General features: G+C 36.5%; 2 protein-coding genes across 4 annotated transcripts; both read right to left on the bottom strand.

Annotated features, from left to right (window-relative positions):
- Positions 1-3915: 3915 nt before the first annotated feature.
- LOC143446072 (SCO-spondin-like) lies at positions 3916-14262 on the bottom strand. The gene is made up of 11 exons (XM_076945543.1): positions 13390-14262; positions 11090-11214; positions 10560-10648; positions 10271-10395; positions 9902-10067; positions 9459-9793; positions 9079-9204; positions 8805-8962; positions 6443-6623; positions 4923-5460; positions 3916-4674 (listed from the first exon to the last, which is right to left on the bottom strand). Exons 1-11 carry the CDS (start codon positions 13457-13459, stop codon positions 4578-4580), a joined length of 2010 nt encoding a protein of 669 aa, XP_076801658.1. The 5' UTR covers positions 13460-14262; the 3' UTR covers positions 3916-4577.
- Positions 14263-14538: 276 nt separating this feature from the next.
- On the bottom strand, positions 14539-22963 carry LOC143446071 (coagulation factor XI-like). 3 transcript variants are annotated; one of them, XM_076945540.1, is made up of 16 exons: positions 21705-22963; positions 21338-21384; positions 21123-21245; positions 20774-20893; positions 20296-20448; positions 19983-20068; positions 19524-19606; positions 19059-19158; positions 18636-18798; positions 17811-17969; positions 17431-17631; positions 17120-17275; positions 16872-17005; positions 16447-16615; positions 15654-16106; positions 14539-15536 (listed from the first exon to the last, which is right to left on the bottom strand). In XM_076945540.1, the coding sequence occupies exons 1-16, from the start codon at positions 21719-21721 to the stop codon at positions 15394-15396; spliced, it is 2307 nt and encodes a 768-aa protein (XP_076801655.1). In that variant the 5' UTR covers positions 21722-22963; the 3' UTR covers positions 14539-15393. The 3 variants fall into 3 exon arrangements, with proteins under 3 accessions (XP_076801655.1, XP_076801656.1, XP_076801657.1); XM_076945541.1 differs by lacking the exon at positions 15654-16106 and having other exon boundaries at positions 21705-22941; XM_076945542.1 differs by lacking the exon at positions 15654-16106 and having other exon boundaries at positions 14539-15093; positions 21705-22935.
- Between the last annotated feature and the right edge of the window lie 437 nt (positions 22964-23400).

The following is a 23400-nucleotide window of genomic DNA, read 5'->3' as shown; positions in this document are numbered from 1 at the left end:
CTCTTTCAATTTCTGCAGGTTGTGTAACAAGTCACAAGTGCTACCCTTCTCCAGAGTGAAAAAAAGATGGTTAAATTTCACTAGAGTATGACCATTTTGTCTTCTTATTCTGAATGGTGAGTAAAAGGCTCCACCTAGTTAAAGCATGAAGGCTCTAACTCTCTCTTTCTCTCTTTTCCAAACCCACTTCATGCTCTCAGGAGGGTCATAGGAGCAGCAGAACTAGGAGCTCCCGGAACAGTTCGCGATTTTTTGCAACGTCTGTCAGTCCGGCTAAAGGGATACTTAGTCGTGACCAGGACAAGTGAGTAATGTAATTGTACCACCTGGTTCTTGGTCGACCCATTGGTCTTTTACCAGTTGGTGTGGCAAGCATGACTTGGTTTGCAAGTCTTTCCTGAGGCCTTCTGGTGACATGACCAAACCATCGTAGTTGAGACATCTCAATTCGAAGCAGTAGGGCAGTGGTTCTCAAACTGTGGTACGCGTACCACTAGTGGTACGCGAGAGCTTTTTAAGTGGTACCGCGTACCGCTGAACATGATTTTCGATGTGCTGTGAGTAATGTTTTGCCCCGGATAGACAAGCTTGTGCAGAAGAAACAGTTGCTTCTATCAAATTAAATTGTGTTTTCTTGCTATTCATTGGTGTTATGGTATAGTAATAACGGTAATAACTAATAAATACCGGTACATTTGAGTAAAATAAGTCATTCAGGAGCCAGGTGGTACGCAGACAACGCAGTGTAGCAAAAAAAACGAATGAGTGGTACGCGATCGCAAAAAGTTTGAGAAACACTGCAGTAGGGCATCAACATTTAGAGATTTACGGGTTTCGGTGCTAGGCATTTGATCTAATAACCTTTCACCATGAACGCTTCTTAAAAATCTAATATCTGAAGCCTGCACCCGTGAGCTCATTCTTTCGGTAATTATCCAAGATTCATGACCATAGATGAGAATCCGAAGAAAAACTGACTTAAAAGTTCAGAGCTTTGCGGTCCTGTAAAGCTCTCGCTTCATGACAACCGAATGTTGAATCACACTCATGACTACACTTGCTTTAGCAATTCGGTTGTCTTATGCAGTGTTCTTTCTTCCATATCACTCGTGAATTGCACTCCCAGGTACATGAATGTCTCCACCTGTTTCAGTGTTTCTCCTCACACTTGCAGTGAGTACTGATCGGGGTTTCTTGAGAGGAAGAGTACTATGGCAATTTTATTTTTGAAATGTAATAATTTATAAATTGGCATAAAAATTAAGAAATTTGAGTTGTTTCCTAACTGGGAAAAGTGTCACTTAAAATATTCGCATTATGTGTTCCATAGCTTCAGTTTGGTGATTGATATAGTAGCACTTGAAATACATAAAAAAGTTTAGCTGGGTTTCAACAACAGCGTGTGTTGAAGTGATTTAGAGATTGGAATAGCATTTAAGTTTACAAAAGTATTGATTGCTGGACTCTGCTCTGTTGGCATGTATTCCTGTAATGTATAGTTTCTTGTCGTGTTCTCAATGGTTAAAGCAAAAGGATAAAATGTATTGCTTTCGTTGAATTGAGATCTACCTACCTGTCTGGAGGTACCTGCTTTTCGGCTAAAGATATGATTTTGACTTGTTTGACAAAAGTATCAAAATATGATTTAGGAATAATTGTATCGCTATAGTACCTCAGTTTTCTTTGTGCTTATTTTTATCCCGAATTCAATGCATCAGTTGCAAAACCATCGAGTGCATGTAGAAAATCAGGTTCGGAAGAAGCAAGAAGAACTAGGTCATCTGAAAACAGCAAATGATCATCTGCAAACTGCTTCCAACCATGACATAGCCTACTCTTCGCCAAGGCTGTGCTTGTTTATCCAGTTAATATATATTATATTATGCCCCGCAATCTGCGGGTGGTTTGTCAGAATACTTTTTAGCCGTTCTGTAGCCGAACTCCAACCTTTGTCCAAATTCCTTCCAGGTCTCTTCTTTAGACAGTTTCACTGCCTGTGCTGCAGCTTTTCGTACCTCAGTGTACCAAGTTCGCAAAGCAGACCTGGCATTGAGCCAGTCTGTCGAGGTCGTCTTCTTTGCTCGAATAGCTACTTTAACTCCTCCGTTCCACCGTGGTTTTTTTTTCTCTCTTTTCGAGCCGTTTCTGCCCATAATCATTGGTAGCAGATGCTAGGACCGTGGATTTAAACAGCGTCCATTCCACCTCAATGTCCTTCGTGCATTCTGAAAGCTTGAACTTGTTTGACAACATGACATGTTGCCAGCAAAAAGGCTATAGCTTCCCACTTGATTCTATAAGACCAGTTGATTTTATAAAACCTTTTTGGTGCCAGAATTTTCAAGAGATGCAACCTGCATACAACCAGGTGTTGATCGGTACATAGTTCAGCTCCCCGCTTGACTGGAACGTCCACCACAGAAGACAAAATGTCGGTCGAAACAACAAAAAATCTATCAACGACCGCCGTTGCGCATTATCCCTACACAAGGTATACTTGTGTACATCTCTATGCAGGAAAACGGTGTTCATAATGTTACTACATAGCTGTAAGAGACACCCTCCCCTCTCGTTAAGGTCGCCATCACCATGTTTGCCGATCACATCCTTCCATGTGCGGTCATTAGTTCCAACATGTGTATTGAATTCTCCCAATAGAAGTGTAGATACATTGAGTGCCACCCTCTGCAGGGTAGCCTCCGCTTCATCAACATACTCGAGATATTGCGATGTTACATTTTGGTCATATACCTGTATACAAAACAAGCTTTGGTCATATATCTTTAGCTTTAACATGCACATTAGACCTTATGAAGGAATCCATTTATCTACACAATCTGCCAGCCGAGGATTTGTGAGTATCCCTACACCCGTCTGGATTGAGACTGTTGGATTGACGCCAGAGTAGAAGAGTTTCTACCCATTAGCCAGCTTAACAGTTATGGAGCCAAGGTGCTTTGACGAAGAAATCCCTACAATATCCAAACGACGCCGTTTGGCTTCTTTAATTAGCTCCTGCTTCTTTGCTGTCAGAGAAAGGACATTCTACTTTCCAATTGTTAGCTTTTGACAGATTCGTGAGCGAATACGCGTATGATCTCCAAAAGTACAAGTACTCTAAGCTGTCCCCAGACCCTAGTCGCCTCCCTAAAACACGTAGCGAATGCATTGATAGGTTTCCGTTTCCGGGTGGCCTTGTGGAGGACGATGTCGCTACGTGTTACTTTTCGAACAAGTCTCTGTGCCTAAAATTGGAACGCGTATCTTGTTAACCAGCGTGACGAACGATGCGTTCGTTATGTTTGACAATGTTGTGCGTATTCATGTCTTTTGTTTTGTACACTTTTAGTCTGACCTTTTACTTTCGACCAGACCTGGTATGGGTATCTTATTGGAAACAAAGTTTCCTCCAGTATAGCTCGTTCATCGAGGCACTCAAGCTCCTCTGCCACTACAAGGCAGTAGTCCATAGAGGAGTTGAAGGCTCTGTCCTATAGGCTGAAATTAATTACCGTGTTTTCAGTCGAATATCATGAAATTAGCTGTAATAATTAGAAAAAGGAAAAGAATGAAAAAAATCCTAAGGAAAGGACACCGAGATTGGTTAGGGCTGAAAACCACTAGGCCTATGATGAAATAACGCCGAAAAGGAGTGTAGGCTGACAGAGATGAAATTACCAAGAATCGAAAGAGCTGAAAACACTGACATCAGATAGTGTTATGATAACGAAATTTTTATTCTCGTACTGAGGAAAGCATTTGCACGACTTAAACTTGGCGATGGTTTCACATCGTTCGAGCCACGGTTATCAAACGACAGAATTTATGCAAGTTCCGACTGACTCCGAAATTTTTATTTGGTTTTTTTGAATTTTTGTATTGTCCCAAATTGATACTGTTCACCAAGCCCAGAACCATTGTAGGACGATTCTTTATTGACCAATAGAAGTTAAAAAATTGGCGTTATTTTTAGAAAATAAAATCGACTTTGTTTAAGAAAATGTAAAAGAAGGGCCACAATTTTATTGAGCATAAAATCTTTACAGAATTGCTTTTTCAATCTTGCAACTGATAAATAGTACAACGTAACAAACCACATTAATGCTTAAAAAGTTAATAATATACATAGCAAAAATGCTGTGGTGGACATTGATACACAGTGACATGTCCAGTTGGTTGCAATGCGAGGTCTTGTTTCTATCTACTTTCCAGAATAGAAGAGTATAAGGAAAAGATATGCAACAAAATAAGCCTATAAACTAACTTAATGCAAAAACGTAGATTGAACTAACAATAAACTTCACCTTTACTAAAACAATTGACTCTCTTGACCATGACCTTCCCTAGTCTTACATAATATATATATAAATATATATATATATATAATTTCATAAGATATGGGAGAATTTCAATGATTTAAGGCACAAACATGGCCTTAGATGAAGTGCATATATACACGGTTTATTTATGCCTTGTTAAAAGTAACCGTCAACTATTTTATCAAATATAATTTACTTTGAAAAGAAAAAAAAGTATCATGTTATAAGTGAAACAGATAAGACGATTCCAGTTTCTCTTCATTGGTAGGAAGAACAAGTTCCTATTGAACATTTTTTGTACATGCTGTTAGAACCTCTACAACCACCTGATCCCGGCGAACCATGATTGCAAACCCTGAAAATGTAAAAGTTGCAATAGCCATCGCACAATTCAGGGTAAAGACTAATTGCTCGCGAGTCGTATCACATTATGTTTGTCGTGTGTTTTTAGTCCACAACTAGCCTATAAAGGTTAACATTAAATTTACGTAACTTACTACATATATTTGCTTATTTGAAATATAACTAAGTTTTGCAAACGTCTACGCTTAAAAATCATACTAAAAGCCCTGTGAGTTTACCGTTTTCCCTTAGTTAACTAACCTCCACCGCTGACGGCGTCCGTTGCAATACCTGTCACATGACCCCCACGGTCCCCACAGTGACCAATAAGATCGATCTCGGTCGCAAAATTTACATTTCTCGTAAACTACGCTCCCTCCGAGACAAGGATTTCTATCACCGCCAATGCATTGCCTTGTTCGTCGTCTCCAGGTGCAATCGGTCCAGCCGGACCATTCCGTCCATTGTGGTTTTGGGCAAACAGACCTTCCACAGTCTACTGTTTGATTGGCTTGGCCTTCACACCCTGTGCCACTAAGCAGCCCGTTTATGCAAGAACGCGTCCTGTGGCGAAAGGTATCCAAACCACCGCAAGTAACTGCGCACTTGCTCCATGCTGTCCAAGAACTCCAAACCCCGGGACAAGAAAACTGGTTACACATTTTTTGTTGTGTTACTCTCATACTGAAATTGTCTGGCTGGCATCTTTGAGCTGCAGGACATGTGCGACTGCGATTCTGGGTTCCATTTCCACAGCTCAAACTACATGTCGACCATTGCGTCCACGATGAAAATTTTCCTACAAAAAACTTGCGATTAGATACGTCAGTTTTGAGGTAAGCAAGCACTAAATGATTTTAAATGAGTGTTACTACATTTTCAGTATAGGCCTACTTCAAATGATAGGCTACTTCTATGTAATTGTTGCTGTAAAAGGAAGACAGGTTACTGAAAAAATCAGGTTAGCCTAAGATATACTTTTAACTTAAAGTGAGGGGCAAGTCCAAAAACAAGTTAATCTTATATGAAAGAAAACTACTCACTGAATATTTTGGTAAATATGTTTGAAAAATAATTCGTAGTTAAGTAATTAAATATCGGCAAAAGGAAATCGCAAAACTGGCCTTAATTGTAGCGTAGATGAAGACTATTGTGATGTCATAAGCAATCACACATAACATTCGCAAAATCATAAATTACCAAATCTTACTCTATATCACGTATGTGTCAGCTATATAGATGGCTCTAAATCCCAATAGCTTGAAAGTTGACAGCCTATAGCTCAACAATGGCAACCGGTAGGCCTACTTTAGCGGTTTGACGGGTAGCCTATGCGATCCAAAGGACACCGTAACTTCATAGACGCAAATGATTGGGTTACCAGATTTTTTATATTTATAACTATCGTAATTTATTCAATTACAAGCTTCACGTTGCAAATTTTTTCACATGACGCCTAAATGGACATAGGCTAAACTTTCATGACCTACACTTCTGACTTCAGTTAACTACCGCGCAAGGACGACAACAGCAGCAGCGTGCTGTCAAGCAACATCACCAATCTATGACATAACAATAGCCGTCATCTATGTCACGATGAAGGCCAAAATGTTGGATATTTTACGATTTTCTTTTGCCGATACCTACCTAATGACGACTTATTTTTTTAAAATATTTTACCAGCATGTTCAGTTAATTCTAAGTTAATAGTGTTTTTTTTTATATAAGATCAACTTCTTTTTAGACTTGCCCCTCAGTTTAAGAAGAGTATTAGAACTAACCCAGGCATTTTTCTAATTCACAATTTCTTGATCTTTGAGCGGAACCACTGCACCCATCTTGACTTGCTTGGCTATTGTTACAAACTCTTTCTGACGTTTGCCTCGATTGCCCACAAGTAGCATCACACAGCGACCACTGTCCCCAGGTACTCCATGCTGGGCAGTTTTTGGGAATGCACACCTAAAAGAATTGTTGATTATGAAATATCCCCAAATTTTGCCTTAGCTTTTTTCACCATTTCTTGTTAACCTAACGTAAATGTTACAACCCAGCCACCTAAACCTAACTTAAATCTATACCTTCTATTCTAAACCTAACTTCAATAAAACCTCAAAGAGCTTAAATCAACTTTTGCATATCCATTCTCATAACCTATAATCGGGCTGCGTGACCTATACTTTCGATGAAACTGTCACTTCCGTTATCTTTGCGTGGTGAGTTATTCCGGTGTAGTAGGTATACAACGAGGTTTCATTTTTTTCTTCAAAGTTTTCAAATTTTCGTTTGATGTTTATGGTAGTGTAGTAAACTGATTGTTATAATTCAGTCGGTGGAATATATGTTTCTATACACAATCGATTTTTAAAACTTTCTGTGGTCCTTATTATACCGCTGTTGCGTCTACAACTCAATTATTAAAACTCGTGTTTTTAAAAAGATTTCTCGTTATTGTTGAACTTTTTAGGGTCGTTTTAGTTTAAATTTAGCGTCTCTATTTTAGTGCAGCCCAGTGCCACTCATCATTTTCCGGCCTGCGGTCCTAAAATATTGCGGATCGATCCATCGCGTAGGCCGTAGGGTAAACGAATCTATAACGCGTTCGTATTGATTAGGACCTGACGACTTGACATGTAAGTGACTAGTTACAAATTACATTTGTTTTTGGTATAGGAAGTGGAAGGTGATCACATAATAGTAGTACATGTACTGCTAAAACTTTCGTTTCCTTACGACAAACGTCGGTACCAGAATAGTTTATCGCTAACAGCCCTGACTGTGCTCATTGTTTTGTAGCCTGTCGTCTTCTTTCACCAGAATAAACTGCTTACGTTAAATGTAAGTTAGGTTAGACCTTACTAACGCAAAATATTCTTCTCATGCTGCACTATACATATATAAATTATGGTTATTTTTTGTCGACTGTATACGAGACGCCCTATTGATACTTTATCCAAATTTTAGCGTCATGCACACCGATTTCATATTGCAACGTCATAGTTACCAGTATACTTTCTCATAATTAGTGGAAATTCCGAACATTTGTGATCCGCTTTGGACAAATATAATTGATCTCTACAGTTGATAAATAATCACTAAATATTTTTAAAACGTTTTTGTCCGGTACACCTGATGACAATTCGGATTTTATTTAAGGTAACTTATTTTAGCCCTTGCCTCTAAATTAACTTAAACGATAACAAAAAATGTTACGAAGCTTTTTATCAGAAGCATTTCCCACGCTTATAGATTGCTTCTAAACCACGCCACTTGGTGCGCGGTGGTGCATTCGACATACAGGAAACTTATATTCCCTGCTCCTGGACACCAATGTGTATTTGGTAAGGTCCATGTAGACAAGTCCAATAAATCTATCTTAACGCTTTGACACAAGTAAAAATGCATTCCTTTGCAAACAAAAGTACTGTAGAGCAATGTTTTCTTGATTATGCATGGTGTATTAGTAAAACTGCCATCTGTTTTTGCCTTTTTGCCCGTTTGTTGATGCGTTATATGCCCTGCACACATTGCTGTATTTAAGGGGGGAGGACATCTTTATTTGTGACTAATTTTCTGCTATAACCTAAAGCAAAACATACTGCAATGGGCTGGTATATACGGCGTTTCAAAATCGTAGTATACGACCTTACAAAATCGTTGTACCTTACAAAATCGTTTCCAAAAATGTTCACCGTAAATTGGCAGCTATTGGACGTATAAATATGTGAACGCATTTCATTTCGAAGCGTTTTAAAAAGGTTTTTGAGAGGTGAAAACACTTTTTCTGGGCGTTACGCATTTTGGGAAGGCTAGTTCTGTAAAGCTCTGGGGTTTTAGGATCAGCTTTTAAAAATTTTTGGTCCCCCTCAAAGTAATCTTAAATACACCACTTGGCGTACATGTATGTCGTCGTAAATCTGTCGACTAATTTCTAACGACGCACAAGTGCATCATGTAAGTTTTGTTAAATAATATTATCTTATAAATTAGTTCAAAACACAATAATGTAATAACAATTGTTTATAATGTAATGAAATAATGTAACTGTGAAAGAAATGAAATAGTAGCATATTGAGTGCCAACTTTGTGTCCAAACTTCTGCATGGTCACGCTATTATAAACTGTCAGAATATAAAATTTTACCCTTCTTTCTTCACTTTTATCTATACATGGAAATGTTCCAGGAACACCAAGAGGGCAGGATCTGCTTCGTGTTTGGTTTGCAGCTAATCCGCAACGAGCTGGACATTCTCCCCAAGGAGACCATTCCGTCCAGCCTGGCCTAGGCGTACTGTTGTCTCCTATGAAAACATGTCGTTATCTGTGAATAGATATATCTATTTATATAGATCATGATAAATTGATTCAATTGAAATTTTTCAGAACTTTGAGATACATTTACAATTACGAATTTTACCATTGAATATTTCACAGCATTTTTTTGCACAATTCTCATTCATGAAACCAGGAAAAATTCTGCACCATGACTGCTGCTCATCGCAAAAAGGATCATCTCTTGAATTAATTAACCCGGCGCATGGATCTGTAAAAAAGATTTTAATCGATTTCAAAACATTTAACTTTTTAGTATAAATGTAATGTAAAACACGAGCTTTTACGATCGATATCAGATTATCGGGCTATGCGTTAAGCAACAGTTAAGCATGCCTTCCATGGTAGAGTAATGCTGACTTTTAACTTGTCTTTCTACTGCAGCATATAATAAAGATCGAAATCGATTTTCAGTAGCGTTTAACTCATACGAGTTTGTACAAGACAAATATTAAAACAACTTACCTGGTAAAAATATGTCGTTGAAAGCTTCATTACATGTTGTGATAGGCTTGAGTAAGATGGAATTTAAACGTGTAAGTCCCTGCAATGTGAACGGATAGACCATCGCCGATGAGCAGCCGGTTTCGGTTTGGCTTTCTTCATATCTTGATGGCGAGAGTTGTGACTTTGAAGAAAAAGATTCAATCAGAGTCCGAGCTTCCGCCGACGTTTGTGATTGCAGATTGGCCGGATGTTCTGGTGAAAGCTCTATAGAAGATGACGTTGTTGGCTCCATTGGAGAAAATCTGTCTACGGCTCCAAAACCCGCTGAAATATTACTCACGCTGGTACAGTCTCTGCACATTATAGAAAACAGAAAATGTAATACAAGACCTTTTAAACATATACATATTGTGTAGAAATACGTGTTATGATGTTGTGAGATGAAAAAGTTGTTGTAATACCCGCAAATAGCGTGATCTCTGACGAATCGAACAATGGGTTCAAATTCTACAGGCCTGCGGCCAGTTGGAAAAACAGCTTTTCGAGAAATACACCTGGAATAAATTTCTAAGACGTCAACGTCATATTTTTGTGAAACCTGTCGTTTTTCTCTGCTTCTGTATACAACTAAAATAAAAATAACACACAACTTTAGAACCTGTCAGCAACTTATTGTCTAGACATAAAAGTTAAGATTAAATGCTTTTTATTTTTGTTATTATGCATTTTGTAATAGTTTGTATAACCTTAAAAATATTTGGAATGGACCTAAGCTATAGTAAGAAATGAATGTATAAAGTAAGAAATAGTTTGTTTGTGCATTAATTTACTTGTTCCTGTTTCTTCTATGTCAAAATCAAGGTTGTCTATGCACTCTTTCGCTGGCATCAAAAGGCTAGAACTTGGTCGGAGATAGATATTAAGTTGATCTTTCCAGCACTGAACTGCGTCGTTTCTGTAATTTAAAAATAACAGTAAAAGTTAATTAATTTGTCTATCAGTTAACCAAGCCGTAGTCACTGAGGGGACCAACTACTTGTCAAATTATTATCAAATATACGAAGATCGAAAGAAGTACTGCCAAATTAGACTATTAATAGCTCTCAAAATCTTGCTCACGTGCATACACCTTCATCACTGTTGTGGTACCAAATTGTGTCTAGTATGGTGTAATCAACTATTGACTGCCACTCAATTGTATTTTCAACCTGAAATACAAACAATTGCGTGTATTTACTAATAACAGACGCTTATATTAGTTTCATCAAAGTAATAAAAGCAATACCCAAGGAAAATTAAACATATAAAATTCATCATAAATTGGAATAAATTTAAGACAACATTTATAATTGAAAAGATAGGTGAAAAATTATTGCATTAACGTAATTATTCAAACCATGTTAAAACTGATATAAAAACGTGTCACCAAACTAAGATGTTGTTATATAAAGTTATAGAGGTAAAAAAATTAAAATGACGTTGTATTCAACATTATCGTGATACATTTGATACATTTACATGTGATTTGAAAAAATATGTTCAGTACTGAAATAAAACGTAATCGTAACTTAAGGCTTATTTTTAAAAAATTCGAGAATTGTTTTCCAATTCTCCTTTCTGTTAGCTCTTTCTGTTAAGGTTTTTCTCACTTTCTCTTGTAAACAGTCTCTAAAGTAATCTCGAAGGCTTCTTGTCTGCACAACTTCTTCCAAGGACTCGGTCATCACTTGTCTCTTCTTTCTTTCGACGGCTCCATGAAATGGACTATGACAACCTGATAATAATAAGAAAGTGGAATAATCGAATATATTATTTAGCCTATTACTAAAAAGAGGGAGTAAGCTTCATTATAATACGTAATGAAGGTTATGCATGGATGACTTTCCATATGCGATTGATGGTAAGCGATCTGATAACCTCGTTGAAACTAACGTCGAGATTATAGTTCCTTTGTGAAACGTTCCATTCGTTGTATGCTTTGGTGCATAGGTTCATTTAACTGTCTTTACTGTATATGTAGACTGATAGACGTGATATATGTGCAATACGCCACAAGGCCAATGAATTAGCCCAGGATTAAATATTCTACAAAAAGTACTTTTGTTGTCTTTCGTCAATGATTTGGGATTTTTTTTGATTCTCATTAATTGACTAAATTAGCTATACAGAGTGAATTTATGTTTTACAGAAGTAAATATGCGAGGTTCTTACTGGAGCACACGTTTTTTATGTTAGGCTTTAAAAACCCTAATTAGACTTTGTGATTACTTGTTATATGTCATGAACAATCACATAATATTTAATAATGCTGTAAAGGTAATTTTTAGAAACCACAAAACGTAACGATATTTAATTTCATTTTACAATAAGATACTTTTTTGAAGTATAGACTTAGTGAAGGGCTTCAACTGTATGCAATAGTACTGTCGGGGGAACTTACATTCAGGCATTTGTTTCGCTTTTGGCTCGAAAACATAAAGCCATATATAGTGTCACAGACTGAGATGTAACGCCGCCGTTGTCTGTATGTAACTACTGTAGGCTTACTAACTACATAAATTTGTTTGCTGATGCAGGCTCTTAGCTAATTTAGCTGTTTATCCGGTGGAAACATATCGATAATATAATATAATTAACTTGTTAGACTGAAAGAATTACATAGAAGTGTTCATTTCACGACGTCATTACTATGTAAGGTACCTGTACCGAATAAGGCCCACCTAACACTTTTTTGAAAATAACTCAAGAACCATAAATGCGAATAGACTGAAAAATCGTATTCTATTAGTGAGGGTATATGACTACAACATATTAAAACCACAATACCTGCCTACCCCCCAAAAAATGTTTATAAAGAAATTAAAAATTCCAAAAAATGGGCCTTATTAGGAGCATAGGCTCATAATAAGGCCCACCAATTTTGTGAGTATTTTGATTCAAAACATAGTAATAGACAACATATAACATTATTAGATATTTCACATTTTAAGTTGTACAAACATTTAAAAAGATTCCACTAGGCGCATCAAAGTAACTGCAACAATTTGCCAACTGATGACTGGAACCACTCTTGAAGTCTGGACATCAATTAGCCAAGCATCTTGTATGGGCCTTATTAGGCGCATGTGGCATCCACGAAAAAAATGTCACATTTTTATCATCAGAAAAATTTTAGCAAAAAAAAGTGCATTATCCTTTTCAATACTAAGTTGGTTGTTACATGAAAACTTCAGCCGGCTGACAACAGTTCATTTAACCGGCCAAATTCTCACTTACTTTTTTTCTAAATTAACAAAACCACCTTAACTGCAAATATCAAATTTTTGTTGTGCTCTAGCGAATCGGTTGATCACGTGACAAGGATGAAATCTGGTAAACCATCATGAATTTATATTAGTTTTTATGTAGGGACAAAATCTTTCATTTATTTGCACGGGTTTGCGAAATATGAGCAATGGGCCTTATTAGGGACCGGGCCTTATTCGGTACAGGTACCTTAGCATCAATTTTTGGACTTTATCGTACAATTACACAATGCACGTAAGAGAGATTAAGGTTTCAGTGTTTCAGCTGATCTCAGGTTATGTCATAGCAGTCTAGTATTTAAATTGCAAAAATCTTTTCGAAACTATGTCATATTACAGTATTTCTGGTGAATTCAGCAACACCTTTACAATTACCAAATAAATGAAATATTGAAAATAACACATGAAAAAAACATGTTAAACAAGCTTGTTTATAAACATAAAAAAGCTTTTGGACACGTTATAGTCCGCCTTTATTATACCTGTTCTCCAAATAACTATTAAATTGTACGTTTTAATCATTTTATAACTTATGATGCTGTGATATTTCCTAAGTACAACAATCATCGATCTCAATGTCAAGTTTTTTATTTAATGTTACTCTTTTACCTTAATTTTCATTTCAAAATGAATAAAACGCATACCTGCAGCGTAAGAAAACCAGGTAACCAGAGATAAAGTGAGGAAAAAGACCTTCTTAGTCCTGGTTGTCATTCCTTGAACCTTGCAACAATTCGCTATTTATAGTAGTTAATTGATACAAGCCTTTGCTTCTGTGCGAGACGTATACACGATGTAAGAGCTTTCATAGCTTTCCTTTTCCACTGCTGTAAACAACCTTCCATAAAACATAGCAGAAGCCAAAAGCCAATGTTTAGTTACCAAAGAACGCATGCGCCAACTATTGCAGAGAAGTTCGTACTCTAAAGAGGATGGTAGTACAACCAACGCCTTAGCATTTTAAATAGCCGGAGGAAGCCTGGCCACAAAATAAGCGGTTTATGTTAAAACAGTATAAGAAGCTACTTTACTGCCTAAACGATACCTCTCTGTAAGCATATACTTTCTAATTTTTGTATGAAATACAAGAAATATTTGTGACAAGGAGAAAGTCTTATAAAGCGTGTTGCGTAAAGACTTTTTCCAACAACCCAGTTAAATATAGAAGCATGCCTTATTTCACTGTGAGCGTTGTGCTTTGCCTTGTTTTTGGGTGATAGGCCTAGCTATACTACTTATTTATATATATGTATGTAAGCTAAATATGGTTTTGCCCAATACCGATCCAGTGACTTTCAGCTAAACGTAAAGGTACTTACGACTTTCTAAATAGACATACTTTTTGAATTATAGGCAGTTAGCTAAATCTACTTGTCTTGTGAACTAATAAGAGCAAAAATAACAAAGTAACAAATACAATAAATAATAAATACACAAAGTTTCGTCCGAAATTTCTAATTAGCTGATCATCCAGCGTATTAACACACGTTTAGAAAACTTTTATAGCAGTCCCTAGGGTAAAAACGTCTTATAAAATCACGGCGTTTTTAAGAAATGTTTCATTTTTATAACCTCAAGCAAAATACGCAGCGACTAATTTTAGCGAATCGATTAGACAAAAACGTTACGAAAAGTCCGCTTGACTTTAATAGTAGATTAGACATACTTATCATTTAAAGTAGATAATGTTTATTATTTATAAAGACTTTTCGGTACTCATCTTGAATTGACTTTCTGCCTTGCGTGATACAAAAGCAATCATGATTAAAATACGAGAAATTGTACAAATAAAATCCTGGTACGGCGTGAGCGTTATTATTTGTGCCAATTAATTTATCGTCAAAGTAACAGTTGATATTCAACATAGATTTAAGAATAAGCTAGCTATGTTGTTGCATGTCATAGGTATATACCAAATAAAAACAGTTATAATGAAATACAACAAAATACAGAAAAAATGCACAATGAAATCATGACAGCAACTTAACCAATTTTATACAATGCAATAAAAACATTTCAAAAGTAATAAAAGCGTTAAAGATGAATGTAATCGAGGAACTGTAACGTTATTTAAATTTGCCCTCTGTACCAATTGCTCTTTCATACTTTAGTATTACAATATTTATTTCTATAACGGTAACTACGTTTAAGTGCAAAATGACTATTTCATCCGCAATATTTTAACTAAAACCAATATTAGACAAAAATGCAGGACTATCCTTTAACAATTCCTCAGCAGAACAAGCAAGTCTTGCGGCAGTTTTTCGTCATATATATTTCTCTTCCGCATAGATATTTGAGAATAGGACATAAAGTTTCCCATGTGATAGAGTCAACACATTGCTCAACTGTAAGTTTGAAAAAAAGATGATGCTTCTGAAGTTGTTACTCGCGATATGTTTCTACTGTAAACCTACTTTTTAATATCATCAAACAAAATACATCTTTAATTGCTCCGAACAGAGCAATATTAAAGCCTTTGTCATTGCAACATGTTTAGGCTACACGAAAGAAATGTACATGATCAAAGATTTATGACATGAAATCATGCATAGTTACACAGATGTTAAGAAACACAGCAGTTTCTCTGTAATCCAATACTAATTAATGGAGTATAAAGATAATGCGTCTAAACTGCTACCACCACATCAGGAAGAAAAAACATGTGTGCAACATGTTCGGGCGCACTGCGCATGCACGAAGTTAGTAGGTTGGCGTTTACACCACACCAAGTTTTGGCGACAGTATTCGTACGGCATGCGGTCGCTCAACTGTTGACATCGCTTTTCACCTACATAAAAACACATCAGTAACCTACTGCCTGAATGGTGTCAGGTGGTGGTGGTGTGTAAAATATTAAATAGACAAATAAATAAAATGGAATTTTATATTTTCTTATTCTTATTACATTTGCTTCCTTTGCAGCTTATTTTTTCCTTTCCTCTTCCTGGACATACGCTTGAACCAGGACTTCCACCTATGCATTCAACTCGTTGACGTTCTCTATAACCATTCCCACAGGATGCTGAACAATTACTCCAGGCAGTCCACCCTCGCCAACCCGGATTACATGGGCCTAAGCGGCAAAACTTCTCGAGACGGCTGTTACCACGGCAACCTCTACCACCAATTTCACCATCTATACATTTTCTGAGACGATAGCTTTTGCCGGAACCACAGCTAACATTACAAGTTGACCAAGAAGACCAATCACTCCATTTACCAATGCAAGGTTTAATATGACAAGGTCTAGTTTTGAGTACTATCTTATTTGCTTCGGACGAGCAGTTACGAGAACGAGTTCTAACTCCTCTGTTACATGACTTAGAACATTTGCTCCAACCTGTCCAACCTTTACATTCTATGAATAAATGAATAACAAAATGGTTGGGAGAAAAGAATAGTCAGGGAATTTTCATGGCAAGACGACAAGATTGTGATGTCAATGAAATGAAATACTACGTGCATTAAAATTGTTGATAATGATATGCAGTAATTGCAATATAATCTCCCTTTCGGTGCTGTATAATGTATACTGCAAATTACTGTGCGTTGTGCAAGATTTAAGGCCTACACTTTCATTATGAGTAAATGCGCAAAAACAACTTTCCTTACCACCACTACCTATCACCGCTAAGAACATGCTTAATTGATCACCAATTAAGAGTAAACAAAATACATACTTTACAAACTCATCTTACTTGAACATGAGCCTAAGTTGCATCGTTCTCTTCGCTCATCTTCTCCTTTGCAAGTGTCTCCATTGACACAACTTCGCCTTGAAATCCTTCGTCCTTCGCCACAAGTTCGGGAACATTCGGACCACGACGACCAAGTACTCCAGTGATGGCAAGGACCAAGATGGCAGACCTGCGAAATAGTTACAGTATGTAAGTCAGCTCGAGTAACATGAAGTCTACTTAGCAAAAAAAAACTTATTATAGATTTTAGACTAAACTTTATTACAATTATTATATATAACTTCTATCTTTATTTATACACCTCTTTTTACTTCATTGTAGCATGAAAGCATACTTATTGTACATACATTCAGTAGTACTTTACACATAAAGTGTAATGCTAAACAAATAATACGTAGAGCAGAACTGATTACACAGTACCCTACCTCAGATTGTGTTGAAACTCCTTCATGACATCCTATTTGCCCAATCGAACCTTCGATACAAGATCGGTTTCTAGTACGCATTCCATTGTCGCAGGTTTTTGAACATTCACTCCAAGCTGTGTATTCACTCCACCCTGAAGAAATTGTAAAGTTCATGTTATACACGTACAAACAATGTGTAGTAATATGAACATAAGGTTTTATGAAATAAAACTTTTATTGACCAAATTGTTTACGCGTTTTCTTACTAGGACATGTTTGGGGATTGCAAGTTCCTACTTGTGTACTGTTGCCATCGCATTCTGTTGAAGGTGAACTACCACGCAAACAAGCGCGTGATCTACTGCGTGTCCCACCATTACATGTTCGATCGCAGGTAGACCATTGGGTCCAAGGTCTCCAGGCTGCCGTAAAACATTTTGTTTCAAAAATAAAATATTATATTATTACGTAAAAAAGCTTTTGAATTTACGACTCTTTCGTCCTTTGAGGGACATTCTGTTGCTGTGTTATCACACGTATTTCTATAATTTATTACATCTTCAATACATGTACTCACATGCTTGCGTTGATTCACAAACTCCATCTTTTCTTATCGTGATATTAGTATACTGGGCAATCCAGTCTTCGTAACTTTCAACAGCAGTAAATGCTCCAAATGAACTTGATGTTCCACAGATGTCTCCGAATGACATAATTCCGGCAATGTACCAGGTACAAGAATCACAGCGTTGGCATACCAAAGGGCCACCGATTTCTCCTAAAAATGAGAAATCATTGTAGAAAAATGTAATCACAAAATCCTTTGCCCGTCAGTCATGACTTAGTGGATAAGAACAGTGATTTCAATACCGATTATATATTTTATATATTTTGATCGAGCCATCAAAGTATTGCAGTTAGTTTAGCCAGAGAGGACAAAAGGCCTAACAGACTCACCTGGGCAATCTGCTTGCGTTGAATTGTCGTACTCTGCACACACAATGTTGTCTCTGTCAGCAGACTTTCCAAGTTTTCCCAGTTGATCTTTACAAACTGTACTGGATGTGACCACCATGCCGGTGTCAGTCATTGTTCTTTCGATGCCATGCTCGTAGACTAGATATGGAAAGAGGGTGACCGTGTTATTTAGGATACATAAATAAGTGGTCATTAATACAAATGCTCATACACTTCTTACCATAGAACAGACTATAGTCAATAATATATTCCTCGTACGGTTTGGTATACGTCAGAGGTCGGCAACCTGCGGCTCCGGAGCCGCATGCGGCTCTTTCAGCCCTCTGCTCTGGCTCCCGTGACTTACTTACTTACTTATTACTTAAAAAATGAACAACGCTCACGCCTAACAGATGAGAGCTTGCAGTCCCAGATGAAACTCAAAGTGTCATCTTATCAAGCTAATGTAGATGTGCTGTGCAGTGAAATTCAGAAGCAAATATCGCATTAGCTGGGTGGAATAAATGATTATTTGAAAGTGTTGTGTTTAATAGTCGGGTTTTTTTTGTTGAAATTACAGAATATTCGCATGTACAAAGCAAAAATTTTAAGAAATTCTGCATGAAGTGTAGGCTATAATTACCTTTTGTTTTAGTGGCCAACTCGACAGTTACATGTTATGGCTCCTAATAGGTCTTAATTTAAATAAACTTGGGAACATTGGCTCTTTTAATGCTAAAGGTTGCCGACCTCTGGTATACGTACAGTAGGCTACAGTATATGCAATGCAGTAAAGGAAAAAACAGCACATTAAATTATACGCACATATTGCTTCATATCCCGACAACCAGCATCTGCTGCCTTCTTCTGTTGATTCTCCATTGGGAAGACATATCGGTCGAATGTAACCGCCCCGTCTGATATTTGACTCCAGGTGAATGAGAGCAATATCATTGTGAGGAAATTCGTAGTTTGGATGCAAGATTACCTACGAATATGACACGTTATAAAGCAAAACTGCAAGCAACTAACAATTAGATTATAGCCTATTGTTATCATACGAATATCAGTTGAAAAATATACAATATGTTAACTTGTCTCTTCTGCATCAGTGCCTGGTTCAACTAAATGCCAAATTTTTCTTTCAAATTTGGCATGATCTTCGGAGCGGGATATATGAACCAATTATAACTTAGTTCAGATTAAATTTGAACAAAAAGTTTTGAAAGAACCTTTGCATATACTAACGTGATCGACAATTATGGTTTGTGTATCTCTTGTTGCATCGTTGCTAGAAGTTGTCCTCAATGCGATCTTGGCTAAAATGGTTGTATCACCAGACCATGAGCTGCACAAAAAAACTCATCGCTTTATCACATAAACGCTTATGAACAAACTTGCAAAAAAAACTTAAACGTTATTTTGCAGTTACAAGTTACATTTGTAAAATTCTTTATTTAGTGTGGTCTTTAATTGTTAAGAATCATTGGTACAACTTTTTATTTGATTGACATTTGTAATTCTTTTCAAAGTTGTCTTGGGGATCGAAAAAGTCTCAAATTTCCCCTACGCTCTCTTAAAATTTTAATTTCTGCAAACATAACAGAACATTAGCAGTTGACCTTTAAAAGTTGCGGTCTGTTAAATTTTATTTCGAGGTCTCTTAAAAGTTTCTTAGCGGTCGCCAAAGTCAAACTTGAAATGGACATTTACCTAAAACAGTGTGCTGCTGTGATAACCCAGTCAGGCGTAATAAGAGCACCGGTACACAGATTGCTTCCAATTTCAACCATAACCTGCAAAATATTATTATTAAATATATTAAGTTCTTACTTTAAGTGCTGGTTTCTCAGGGTCTTTAAAAATTTCAAATTCTTCTAATATTCCGGTATGACTGCTATGCAAACGGATCCGTGTAGTGTATATGTATATGTACACTGTACAGACATTGGTAAACAAAAGATAGAAACCAAAAGAGATGAATACTTTTACGCATGAGTGTAATTGTAATGTATTTGTTTGTTTGGAAAAGTTTTGCGAAATAATATTGAAAAATTTCGGTTATGCTGGGTCATCGTACAAGTACGATTTTTATTACATGTTGGCTGGAATTATTTCGGCATTTTAGGAATTCAGGCAAATGATTATACGATAATGAATATCACTACTCACAGTCCATGACCATAACCCCAGTATAAAATTTTCACCAGGGGGGCCTTTTACACCAGTTGCAAAATTCTGTCCGCAAGACGAAAGGTCTGTAAAGCAAAGCAAATCATTAGAATTAAAAATTGCGTAGCAGTATAAGGTGCTAAATGTGCGCGTGTCTATATCTACATAATTTCACTCGCTTATTTTTGTTTACGTTTATTTCGATTATCCACAATTAATTTAATGGTAATTTTTTCGCAAATACCTTTTAACTTTTTTCAACTTAATAACACTCTATGTTCAACATTTACCCGCCTCCTTGCCGTTATTATACCTCGAGAAAACGTGCAACATTCATCACGACCATAGTATGCAGCCTTCGATATTTCAACACAACTTCCGCCGCATCTATAGGAACCAGGAGTGTTGGTACACAATGGCTTGGTTGGGTCAGGGCACGCATTATCTTGTAAACATTCGTCAATGTCTAAAAGCAAACGCGAGTAGATTTAACTTGACAAAATGCAAACACGAGGTTATGCTACAGATTTTTTTATAAATTAATATAGAAAATTGTATAATGGTAACTTTAGAGTATAGCCAACCGAGATAACAGTGAACATCAGCAAACGTGATTATTATCAGATAACCTATATTCTAACTAAACAACATCACCATTGTAGCACTATATTTTCCATTTATTGGTTTGCAATATTCTTTCCTGTATAGCAGTTTTTCCATTAAAATTCTTTTAATTACAGGTAATTTCAATTTCATCTATTTTAATCAGTTGAATCCATTTTAAAACTTACCAGAACAAGTTCGCTGATCGTCATTAAGTTTATATCCCTTATCACAAATACAGACCTCTTCCCCATCTGGTGTTACGGTGCAGTCATAATCACAATTTAGCTGATCTTTGTCACATGTTGCTACAGCATACAACATTATTAGCAAATAACTTAACAACCTAACTTCGCAATACGGAACGCACATACTATGTAAGCAGGCATTAGAAGTCATTAATTTCATATCTCCCTTCATACACCTATGTTAACCACGCTATGGCACTGTGATTAAAGTATCTGGCACTGTGCAAAGCGACCCAAGTAAGTTTCAATGTAGTTGGAATTATTATAATCAATATCTTAATATACTCACCTTCGGGCTCACAGTAAGCCGTAGGCTTACATGTTTTCGGACAGCTTTTTTGTACATGATCATCATGGCAAAGAAAGCTTAGTTGTGCACACCAAGAATGTTTATCAGGACAGTTTTGTCCATCTGTGAATTTGTTTACACAACTGAGACTTGTAAAGATTCGAATTGTGTTACATACGACTTTGATTGTGATTATCGCCTAGCGCAACACTTACATGCCAATGACAAAAATGCGCAAGTCAGAGTAAAAGATATGCCCAACCTAGAAACAAAAATATTTCGTTATTGGCTTGCGTATAAATAGTCTTTTACCGCAAAACAAAATTTAGACCAACTTTGAAACCCTATAGGCATTCGGTTTCAGTTGAAAGCGTTGAAATTAGAAATAGCGTTACGTTTCTTTATATTAATGACTTTTTTCTAAAACTGTTAATGAATAATTTCTTGTTGGGTTATGTCCTCAGTATTTTCAATAAAGTTCTTATACAGAAGGAAAAAAACAAAGTTTCTATAACTGTTGAAAAGCATTTAATCTCAAAAATATTGTTGCTTATCAATATAATAAGAAACTTGAAAACCTACCATATTCTGATGATCATGTTTGTCAGTTAATATCTGAGACGAACCACCAAAAGAAGCAACACAAACATAAACTAAAAAAGACACTTCCAAAAGTTCCAGTAAAGAAAAAAAATTGCTCAGATACTAGTATTAGTTTCTTCGACCAAGCTTTACACAAAATCTATCGATACCCAACTCATATGCCAGCTCAATCTTTTGCTTATCCGGCTGCAAATGTTTTATACAACACTGTTAGCGAGTTTATATATAGAAGCACAGAACGTTGTTTAAACGAAGCCAAATTTCTGCCCATTGAAATAAGATTCGATAAAGGCTAATTAATAATTATATGTCACGTATACGTTTAGTGACGCATAAAAATGCGTGACATAATTGATTTGATGAACTTATGATTGTAGTTTCAGGGACCAATTTTGGTCAACTAGCTTCATTACTTTAAATATCATGGCACGTAAAAGGCCTGCGCCGTAATCTAAAATCGGTTATCATAATTACAACTGAAAACTAATTGGTCTAAAATTTGTGTTTTCTTTATCTTCTTCATTATATAGTTTGAAGTAATGATTATAGTTTGCCATTACGACTGTGCAATGGGTTTATGAACTTGCTTCTTCTAATTCTTTTACTATGCTTCGTGGGAACAACTAAGAATAGTTTGTAAAAGCGAAAACCTAGTAAAAGGTACGACTTTTGAGATCGGGTCGTTTTCGTATTAACAACTTACTCTGTTTCACACTAACTTTATAACGCATCATCATTACTATCTGGAGTTAAGCATATTCTGTACTGAGTTACTGTACTTCATTTTACCATCACGAGACATCTTTACTTTTTTATAGCATAACTAAACATTGATACCAAAATACACTTAATGAAGAGTATGTTTTTGGAAAATGACAGCACCTAGTACAAAGCAATTCATTCAACTCATCTAATACTTCTGCCTGACGTAAAACAGCACAAGGGTTATTCCTTACCGGAGGGCATTTGACAAACCGATTATATCCGTCGTAACTTACGGAAAAGGTTCATTTTCAAACTACTCCCTTGCATTGCACGATCCTAGAACAATTGAATGGAATAAAAACCAAACCAGACTACACTACATGACAGCTGATTATGGGCGTAGCCTAAGGTAACGGCCTGCAGGTACTATGTTAGACTAGTCATATCAAGTTTTAGACACCCTGACGCAAAGACGTTCTTAGTACCAACTACGACCGGTTGTTTTAAAAATACATGGTTACGTATACTAATTCGCCAGACTGAAGTATAAAACCAACAACTTTCTCGTTGAATTCGTGATTTAGGCCTTGTCACTTACACCGTGAGTAAAAACATGTAAAAGTAAAAAAATCCATAGTCTTCCTAGCTTTTCATTAGTAACCATGATTTAAATATAGCTATTTATTCGTTAGGACTTCCTGTCGGGAGTTTCCTTTTCCTCTACGTCTACAAGCAACTGTGTGCGTCATCACAACTTGCAAAAAAGCAATTTTACACCATTAGTCAGCTGAACTCATACCAACCGATGTTGTGTAAATAAAGCGCCAAACATGGACAAAAATAAAATACTTGATACCAATTTTTACTTCCTAAAAGGTTATGCTGTGCATTTCTTTCATCTCCATTTTTCGGCCAACCGGTAATGTTAACGTATACAAACTAAGGAATGGATGCAGGCCCAAACAGATGT

This window comes from Clavelina lepadiformis, chromosome 2 (genome assembly GCF_947623445.1).
Source record: "Clavelina lepadiformis chromosome 2, kaClaLepa1.1, whole genome shotgun sequence".
NCBI lineage: Eukaryota > Metazoa > Chordata > Ascidiacea > Aplousobranchia > Clavelinidae > Clavelina > Clavelina lepadiformis.
The sequence above is the reverse complement of the archived record's forward strand: the minus strand, read 5'-3'. Positions and strand labels throughout refer to the sequence as shown.

Bases quoted from the DNA above. Each gene is read 5' to 3' on its own strand.
- LOC143446071 (XM_076945540.1), bottom strand. The intron at 21,246-21,337 runs GTAAGTGTTGCG...ACAAATTCACAG, and splicing joins CGCATTTTTGTCATTGGCAT to ATGGACAAAACTGTCCTGAT. The intron at 16,616-16,871 runs GTAGGGTACTGT...ACTATTTCGCAG, and splicing joins GAGTTTCAACACAATCTGAG to GTCTGCCATCTTGGTCCTTG.
- LOC143446072 (XM_076945543.1), bottom strand. From the start codon at position 13,459: ATGACAACCAGGACTAAGAAGGTCTTTTTCCTCACTTTATCTCTGGTT. The intron at 9,205-9,458 runs GTAAGTTGTTTT...TCTTTTTTACAG, and splicing joins CAACGACATATTTTTACCAG to ATCCATGCGCCGGGTTAATT. The intron at 4,675-4,922 runs GTTAGTTAACTA...TTACATTTTCAG, and splicing joins GGACGCCGTCAGCGGTGGAG to GGTTTGCAATCATGGTTCGC.